Source organism: Sardina pilchardus, chromosome 17, assembly GCF_963854185.1.
Source record: "Sardina pilchardus chromosome 17, fSarPil1.1, whole genome shotgun sequence".
NCBI classification, from domain to species: Eukaryota; Metazoa; Chordata; class Actinopteri; order Clupeiformes; family Clupeidae; genus Sardina; species Sardina pilchardus.
The window spans coordinates 14,922,202-14,932,201 of NC_085010.1; the positions used below are offsets into that span (position 1 = coordinate 14,922,202).

At 46.9% G+C, this 10,000-nt stretch overlaps 1 protein-coding gene across 1 annotated transcript in view; it reads right to left on the reverse strand.

The window, feature by feature from the left end:
* Positions 1 to 8,214, reverse strand: part of magi2a (membrane associated guanylate kinase, WW and PDZ domain containing 2a) — a 311,406-nt gene extending 303,192 nt beyond the window's left edge. The window contains exon 1 of the mRNA XM_062517478.1: positions 7,715 to 8,214. Coding sequence (XP_062373462.1) covers positions 7,715 to 8,012 — 298 coding nt within the window. The 5' untranslated portion in view covers positions 8,013 to 8,214. The remainder of the gene's footprint in view (positions 1 to 7,714) is intronic.
* Between the last annotated feature and the right edge of the window lie 1,786 nt (positions 8,215 to 10,000).

A 10,000-nucleotide genomic window follows, 5' to 3' on the forward strand; every position in this document is an offset into this window, starting at 1 on the left:
TGTGTGTGTGTGTGTGTGTGTGTGTGTGTGTGTGTGTGTGTGTGTGTGTGTGTGTGTGTATGTGTGTGTGTGTGTGTGTACCTGTCCATTTGGAGTGTGTGTGCTGAACTGCTAAAGCAATTCATCACATTATTCGCTCCCTCTCTGGACCGGTCCTCCATGGTAGCTGCCTGTTGGGTGAGTGAGTGAGTGTTTGTGTGTGTATGTGAGTGTGTGTGTGTGTGTGTGTGTTTGAGTGTGTGTGTGTGTGTGTGTGTGTGCACGTGTGTGTGTCCTCCATGGTAACTGATAAACTTGCTCCATGGCCACTCTGCTGGGTCAACTGCGCAGAATGACCCAGGCTTACCATGCGCTGCAGACACAAAACAAGCCTGCTATCTCCCTCTCCCTCTCTCTCTATCTCTCCCTCTCCCTCTATCTCTCCCTCTCTCTCTCTATCTCTCCCTCTCTCTCTATCTCTCCCTGACTCTCACACATCTTTGAGCAGCTACTAGTTTTAAGCACAAATTGAGTTAGTCTGAATTTGAGTTAGTGTGAGGATGAGAAAGCTGAGGCTTATAATGCACTACAGAGACTCAATGCAACCCACACATCTCTTTCTCTCTCTCTTCCCCTCTCCCCTTATCGTCGTTTATCAGAGGAACATCCTCTTATTCTCTCTCTCCCTCCCTCTCTCTCTCTATCTCATACAACACAGCCCCTCCACACCTCTCTATCTCCATCTCTCCTCTGTCTCATTCTTCCTCCATCCACTGTCTCTCCAACTCTCCTTTCCACTCTCTCACCCTCTCTCTCACACACACACACACACACACACACACACACACAAACACACAAACACTCTCTCACTCTGAGTCAGACATATATATCTGAGTTTGAGTCAGTGTGAGAATGAGAAAGACGGGGGTTAGGAACTCTAAAAGGCAAGAGTGATTGCAGGAGGTTATTTTTAATCTGTGTCACAATGACAGTGAGTGAGAGAGAGAGAGAGGGGGGATTGAGGGATAGAGAGAGAGAGAGAGATTAGACCAGTATAGAGAGAGGGGAGAGAGAGGGAAAGAGAGAGAGAGATATTAGACCAGTCTAGAGAGGGAGAGAAATTAGACCAGTCTAGAGAGAAGAGAGAGAGAGAGAGAGAGAGAGAGAGAGAGAGAGAGAGAGAGAGAGAGAGAGGGGATTGAGAGATAGAGAGAGAGAGAGATATTAGACCAGTCTAGAGAGGGAGAGAGATTAGACCAGTCTAGAGAGAAAGAGAGAGAGAGAGAGAGAGAGATTAGACCAGTTTATAAACCCTATGTGGTCGCTTTGTCAGCTTTTGACTCCCTCAGGCTGCTTCATTACAGAGAGAGTGTCCTCCCATCGCTCCCTTCCCTTATTGCGCCAACAAAGATAATACACACCACACACACACACACACACACACACACACACACACACACACACACACACACACACACACACACACACACACACACACATTCTTTCACATTCTTTCACACACCCATACGCACTCACACTCACTCTCAGACACACACTCACATACTCTCACTTTCCCCCTGAATTCCATATTCACAATATATAGTGAAAACTATGTCACACACACACACACACACACACACACAGACATGGATAAATGGGTAGCACACACATTAACCACCCCCTCCATGTCAGCAACACAGAGTGCAACTCAGGTTAGTCCCCTTGCCCTTCACCCAGAACTGCTGATGGCTGATTGGTTGGTGACAAACAGTCCTTGGTATCACTGGGGGCCATAGAGTGTGTGTGTGTGTGTGTGTGTGTGTGTGTGTGTGTGTGGAGAGGGGGAGAAGGGCCCAGGGCAGGAGAGTGCAGGGGAGTCCCTGGAGGAAAGGTCTCCCACGTGTGGGACCACGCTGACTCCACCAGAGGTCACCAGCAGAGGAAAGTGTCCACGCCAGCAGGATCCATCGTTTGCACCATGGGGCATTCACTGGTGTGTCTACTGTGTAACTGTGTGTGTGTGTGTGTGTGTGTGCGCGCGTGCGTGTGTTTGGGTTACGGGTGAGTGAACACACCCCATTACAGTGGCTGAGTGACTGTGGTGACAGAACTCGGAGGATGGTTACAGACAGGTGTGTGTGTGAGTGTGTGTGTGTGTGTGTGTGTGTGTGTGGGGGGGGGGGGGGGGGGTGCGTGTGTGTGCGTGTGTGTGTGTCTGTGTGTGAGATGTCCAGACACTGTGATGGATGGCCTTGTTGGTCTGAGTAAACAGAGGCACAAGTAAAGATGTTAGCATGCACAGGTAGGAATGTGTGTATGTGTGTGTGTGTGTGTGTGTGTGTGTGTGTGTGTGTGTGTGTGTGCGTGCTCGTGTCTTTATGTGAAAGAGTGTGTGTGTGTCTGTGTGTGTGTGTGTGTGTGTGTGTGTGTGTGTGTGCGCGCGCTCTCTCTCACACACTTCCCCAATCCCCCTCCATAGGTCAGTTTACTAATATGACAGCGTAAGCAAGGCATGAAGCAAGAGACATCCCAGCAGTGCATACTTACCATACAGTCTAGACAGGGATGAAGCGCCTCCCTCCCATCATGCACTCTGGGGCAGTGATCTCTCCGTTCCTGCTGACCAATCAATTCCAACAACCCCCGACACGCCTTCACACTACCACACGCTATCAGCATGCACCACACCAATACCTCACGTCACCTTGTTCTCCCCAAGTCGCCCTGGAACTGTAAAAGGCTCGACCTTATAAAGCAGTAATAACGTAAACACAAGGCTATGTTATTACCACTTTATATCAATGTATTGTGATCGTATCTTAGGCCCTGTTTACACGACAACGTTTTTTTCAAAAACATGATGTTTTTGGCCAAATTCACTGAAACGGACAGCATGCTTTGACAGAACAACATAAATCAACCGATTTTAGAAAAGGCTCTGCGCTTCTATGTCCACCTAGAGCCTGCTATTTGTTTTGCAAAAATCCACAGCTCCCGGTTGTTCAGTTCTGGTCCAATAAGGGCAAGGCTGTATAATCATTGGCAGATCTGACTGTCAATCACAGTCCGTGTACAGTCACTTACAAGCATAAACTCGATGGGAGGGTGCTTAGTGGTAGTGGGGGAGTGGCATGCGAGTTGTATACATTTCAAATGTTGGTTAAAGTTCCCTCAATCTGCCAGATTTACCAACTGCAGCTTTAACATGCTGTGTATATTAAGACAGAGGGAGGGAAAAGATGGATGGAACATTCCGGTTCCCTGGGAAGGGAGGATTAAGACAGGTGTTGCTGCGTTTGCTCCTCTGCCTGTGCAGATGTGCAGTGCGTGTGAACCGGAGAGTAACAGCTGTTTGGAGCACGTGTACCACATTCTTCTCACCCTCTCACTTCTCCTGGAGAAGAGAGAAGAAGACAGCCAGCGAGAGAGAGAGAGAGAGAGAGAAAGAGAGAAAAAAAGAGACAGAGGGTGACGAAGAGAGATGCTAAATTTAAAAAGTGTGAAATGTGTTGTTTCCTCATTATGAGTCTCTGCATGCCTCCAGAAGCACACTGGGAAGATGGGAGGATGTTTCACACGTGGACACAGGTCTGTGCGCCGGTAAGGAACATCGGACATGCCTGGGCCTATCACAGCAGACTCCGACTGGCCGGAGCAGCTGACCCCAGGATTCACAAGGTGAGAGAGTCTCCCATTCCAAAACCAGGAAGGCATGCCAGGGATTCACACCTGTTTAGAAACACCTATAGCAGGCATTCCCAGAGCAAGCATTCCCAGTGTCGGCATTCCCAGGATTGGATGACTGAACGGGATGCCAGGAGCATGCCGGGCGGGCTCAGACTCGCCATCCCATAAACCAAATCCGTCGTCTGGATCAGAGCATCCGACGACAGGTTTCCAGGTTTGACTCTCGGTTAGAAAGACAAAATGGTGTTTTTAACTGTGAAATACTCAATTTGGGTCATTGATGTTTTACTCAGAATAAAAGGAGTTCTTCAACCTTAACCACTGACTAAGAGCTGCTTTATACTTAATAGCCAAGAAGTTTGCATTGGGGGCCTCTCCTGCAGGATTCAATGAGTTGTCCACAGGGTTCGATGTCATTTTCAGTGTAGGAACCTCTTTCATAGGTTTCATGGGCAACCTAGGTTTCATATAGGAACCTCTAATGGTTCTTTTCCAGATGAACAGAAACTTTCTCCTAGCATGCAATGCCAAGTCTATCTAGGCCACAGTAAACAGCAAACTCCAAACAAGCCAGCTGAGACAGCAAGCATCAAATGATGACGGAAATTATGATGAGTTCCTCTGGCTCGACACCGGGGAGTAGTAGAACGAGGAGAGTCCGCGGAGAAGAGACCGGAGAAGAGACCCGGCGAATCGACCCGTGCCCCGCTCTCTCTCTCTCTCTGTCTCTCTCTCTCTCTCCGTCCGTTGGTGTGAAAAGTGAATCGGGGGGCTTTAATCAGGCCTCTGCGGTCTCGCCGCGGCCTCCAGCCTGCGCGATCGACGGCGTTGCAAACTGCAATTACGACCACGGTGGCTGTGGCTGCGGTGGAGGAGGGGGAGGAGGAGGAGGAAGAGGCCGCGTGGCGAGATGAGGTGATCGCTCCCAGCGATGTAATCTCTTTTTCCTCCCACTGCATTAATCAGGCCAGGAGCTATGATATTATGTTCTCTTTAAGAGGCGGATTAAAGGTTATCAAAACAAATCACCTTCCCCCGAAACGCTGTTTACGGCCAAAAGTCCTGACGCCTGACTGGAAGAGGCCACGTGGAAGGCTAAATGTCGTGTGAATGTCTGCGTGAACTTGATTAGTCGAAAGGGGGGCACTGCTGACAGCTGACTGGGAACGTTTTTTTTTCTGGGAAATATATTTTGGGAAAACTCTCAGTTAGGGTCAGAGGTTGTTTTCTGTCGGGAAATGGGACTATTGTTCCCAACAGGAGGAGGATAGAGAGAAAGAGAGAGAAAGGAAGAGAGAGTGAGAGAGCGAATGCAGGGATGGAGGGAGGGAGGGAGGGAAAGAAAGAGAAAACTCAGCTCAGCAGCAGCTGTGCTGTCGTGACGGCAGCAGCCTCCAGAGAGAAGCCCCTTCTGCGAGTGATGCTCTTCCCCAGATAACAGCACCTGACTGGGGGGAGCGGCTCAAGGTTGCCATGTTTTTCCGCAGACGGCGCGACTGGACCCTGCCCCATTGTGCTGTTGTCCATTTTGTGGATGCTTCAGACGCACGCGTGCATATACTAAGCACAGACACACAGACACACAGACACACACACACACACACACACACACACACACACACACACACACACACACACACACACACACACACACATATACATGCATAAACACACACAGTTTCACAGTCGCATTGTGTTGAGATATCCAAACATCCAAACACACAGATACACACACAAATGCATGCATATATAAAGGTGGCTAGCTCTCATCACACACACATGCATGCATATAAAGGTGGCTAGCTCCCATCCATACACACACACACACAGATACACACACACACACACATGCATATATAAAGGTAGCTCGCTCCCATCCACAAACTATCTACCCCACTCCTGAACCTGCATCAAGGTCAAACCCGCACAGTTGCATCCCACAATTAGCCACAAGGGGAAAGTTCCCCGCTGGGTGGCTGGCACGGAGCGGACACACAGCCACGCCATAGTCAGCGGAGAGCAAGAGCGAGGGAAAGAGAGAGAGAGAGAGAGAGAGAGAGAGAGGAAAAAATAGAGAGGGAACGAGGGAATGAAGAGTGGAAGCAGGACACAGTGGGCATTATGACATGCTGTGACATGCCATTTCACGCTACATCACAGCCACTCTGCCGAGTGTGTCTCTCAGAATATGTCTCCCCTTCAGGCTGGGACGGGCTTTTATTCCCGCTATTGTCTGTACCATGTTACACGGCCGCTCCCCCCGAGAGGCTACAGAGTTATCTGTTCTCAGTGGCTGCTTAGAGGCAACTCATCCTGACACACAAAAAAAGGGAGAAAGGAAGGAGGTCTGTGAGTGAAACTCCATCTGTGGTGAATGTTTCATGTGGTTTGTTTAATGGCGGAGTCTCCGGGGCAATTGGGTTTCAGTGGGGGTAACGGCACTCAGGTGTGCTACTGCTTGAGGGAGGGGGGGGGGGGCACTGTACACTTTATTGCAATTACTTCTCGCTTACTTAACCCAGTCCATTATTCCAACAGGTGTGGTGGTCCGAAGTAGGCTCGGATGTGTCCGCACAGACAGATTCCAGAAACACACTCAATCATAGTTGCACACACATAGAGACACACGGACACACACACAGAGCAACACCACCTCACGTGACGCGGTGAAAAGGGGAAAGTGAAGGAGAGAGAAATGGGACCCACATAAACATTTCAACACCAGACCAGAGGAATAAAGTACTGCAGAGAGAGAAAAGTGAAAATTGGGTTCATCTAAAATTAATGAGAAAATAGCCCCTCTGGGGACCATTCCTTCCACGCCACACAGAGCCGATGCAAAGAATTTTCCTCCTCAAGACGGATAACTGAGCCAGGGAAGGGGCATTTCTATGTCAATATGGTTCAGTCGAGCCTCAGGTCATCACTCCAATGACTATACTGCCTAACAAATGTCACCAACTACTACACAAGGCTTGTGAAACTGATAAGGTGAGGGTGGTTATTGAGCACAACCTCTTACACAGATTTGTTGTAAACGTTTCACTGCCCTTTTAATCGACATTGTTATCCAACAGTAGGCTACTTAAAATCATTCTACAATGTTTCAGTTTAGAAGACTGGTCGTGTTTTTTTTTTTCTTTCTTTTTTCTTTTTGCCTCGTGTGCCTACACGTGCTTCAAATTAACCCATCAGGTCCGCTAAATGGCATTACTGATGATCACTTCTCTTTATGTCCGTTTGCTGCTAAAATGAGGGAGTCAAAAATGCAGTCCATAGGGAGATCTTATCTCTGGCCTCCTAATGGCAACAACGAAAGCTCAAGTAAACAAATTATTTGAGACAGCAACTGACGCTCAGCAAGAGTGGAGCAATTTAGATGACAACTGGGCTAAGGAAAACTAAGCGTGCGCAAACCAAATACAACACAAACTTGACCTAATAATGTCATCGTCATGGATGCCCAATGTCAGCCACACCCACGCTTTACGACTTGTCCATCACATCATTCCAGGCTCGTGTTTCGCTCTGTCACTCAGCACAAGAGAACAAGCTACATTTATAAAACATAACCCACGGGGCATCGTTAATAAATTATCACATGACGGGACCTTTTAAAAGATCAACGAAGTCAGTTCCAACGCCTCAGGGCTATGCAATCGGCATCCGATTACATCTTCTCAAACTGAACACACCCCCTCTAAGCTAACAACCCGATTCCGTTACTTGAGGACAAAATGCACAACTTTTTGGAGTTGTAATGGAATCGAACACTTTCAGCAGGGAAAGTTTGATGCACCTCCGTCTCCACAGACACACTATCCCGGGACCTCAACGAGGACAGCAGTTCGGGAGAAAAGTTTCCGCTTTGGTCTGCGTTTACCGTTAGGATCCCGTTACAACATTTTTATTTCATACAATGGCAGCTAATATAGTAGTCTACGTGTCGATGCACAACAGATGATAAGCTAACATTCAACAACTAAGTTGCACAAGATAGACACGGCGGTCGTTGGCGTCTGCATTTAACACTATCCAATTAGCTCACCTTGTTTGACACACTTGAGACGGACGGGGTCTTTGGAATGTCTGACCACGGCGAGCACATCTCTGATGGTTAATCCGGCCACCGGCGTGTCATTGACCTCCAAGAGTAGTTCGTCTTGACAAAGTTTGCCGCTCTGATTGACCGCCTTGCCCAGTCGCACCTCTCCAATGTAAGGGAACAGTGCATTTTCGGCGCCCCCCTTCAACTCGAACCCGAGCTCTCCCTCCAAATCCCTGCCTAACACAATCTCGTGGACTCTGTTAGTCCAGTGGTTCTTCTTCTTCAGGCTTTTGGACATGGCTGAACAATTGCTCTTACACGAGGTTATCCATCCAGATAGTCATCGGTCCGGTGAGTTTCCCTTCTCTCGACTCGCCCAACAAGGCAACTTCACAAGCGCTGGACGCAAGGGGTAGTATCCATGTCAGCAAAGGATTCACAGCAGCTGGCTTGAGCAGCGATACTGTAACTGGTGGAGCTGCTCAACACACATACACACACTCACACACACACACAGAGTTGGAGCCAACTGACCCGGATGTGATGTCTGTAGGAGGAGAGAAGAAAGGTTTCCTGAATCTGACGTTTCCCACCGAGGGAAAGGCTGGAGGAAAAAAGTAGCGGAATTTCCACTACAGCATCCCGTGTGCTCGTGTCGCGAACTGTGATATGAAAATAAATAACGGCGCGTTCGAGCGCCTATTTCTATAGGGTAGCCTATGCGCGAATTCTCAGCAAATACTCGCAAATATCAAGGAGTAAGCTATAGATTTGAGAAAAGACGACTGGTTGCAAGCAAAAGTGAAGTTACAATGTTTCTTTGCGTTGTTGCCCGCGCGTTTCCTTGTTCATCAAATTGTCTCCGTATAGGCTGCACGGTCCAACCACATCTACAGCGAATGCATAGCCTCGCCTACTTTCTTTTGTTAAATTGAAAGAGGCTATCTCAGAAAGCAAGATTTGATACGCTGGTTTGCATAGAAAGTATAGCCTACGTTAATATTATATGATTGTGCAATTTGGCCTATAAAACATCTACCAGCTGTTCATTTAAAAAGACAGCAGACAATTGAGCAATCCCAAATTCTTAAGCATTGTGATCTGATAGTTTATTACAGGTTCTGTATGCCGTTATTACAACCTTTTTGACAGATGTCAGAGTGTGCACATCTAATGGCAACACAATGCCGTTATTTTACCTGAAACAATAACAGTTTCAAACTCATAATGCCACACGGAAATACTACTGAGAATGAAGTCTCTGACATTGTCATTGTGTGTCTACTAGAGTACTTGATATTACACTATGATTCACTACCATGTTAGCATAACATGGTCTTGAATATGCTGTCTGGATATTTCCAGGCTAATGTTAAGGGGCCTAATAGATATCATTTTTTTCCATTGAGTGCTTTAAAACATAATACAAAGTAAAATGCAAATGAATAGTGGAGAAGCTTTTTCCTCAGTAATTTTGCAACCTACTCTGTTCTTTAATATTTCACTATATGAAAGATATTTCAATTAACACATTGAGTTGATACATGTGTGATGTAACAACTTTTTGCATTAAAATGAATATGCCTCTTCATGTATGTTTTATGTGGAAATAAACACACTCAATCACACACATGCACGCACAGACGCACACAAACTCTCTCTCTCTCTCTCTCTCTCTCTCTCTCCCACACATACAGAGCTTTATAAGGACATATTTATTTTCTTTCTTTTATTTTTCACATTTTGTTCCTTTAGTGAGGACCACTCTCACGTGAAGCTGTTACTTGTGAACTAATGACATGAAGCAATGCAGATGAATGAAAGACGTTGTGTATTAATATGGATTTTAAAATGATAGCCTAGGGATAAACAGGAGAAGAGGTTAATCCCAGTATCAACGTAGATTAGGAGATTAACTCATTAGTCCAGTGACAACAACAAGCGCTGTGGATTCTTATCGCATTACCACACAGTCTGGTTGCTTGCACATCCCGTGTCTATTTAGGCCAGGTGCAGGACAAAATAGACTACAAGGTAAAACAAAAGAAAATGTCCACACGCTGGAGTAAAGCTCTCAAAATTTGCAGAACACACAACACAGCTGTGTTGGGACTGGAATTTCCGCTCCATTCAGGCTGTTCCAAAGGAGAACACAAAGAATCCGGAATCCTTGGATAATTCTCTCCAGCAGCAATCCTGTCTGTGTTCACTGGCAATCAAAAGGCAATTTTATGGAATTAATTTTATTGCTTTTTGGGGCAGCCAGACTCTCAATTAGATTTGTTT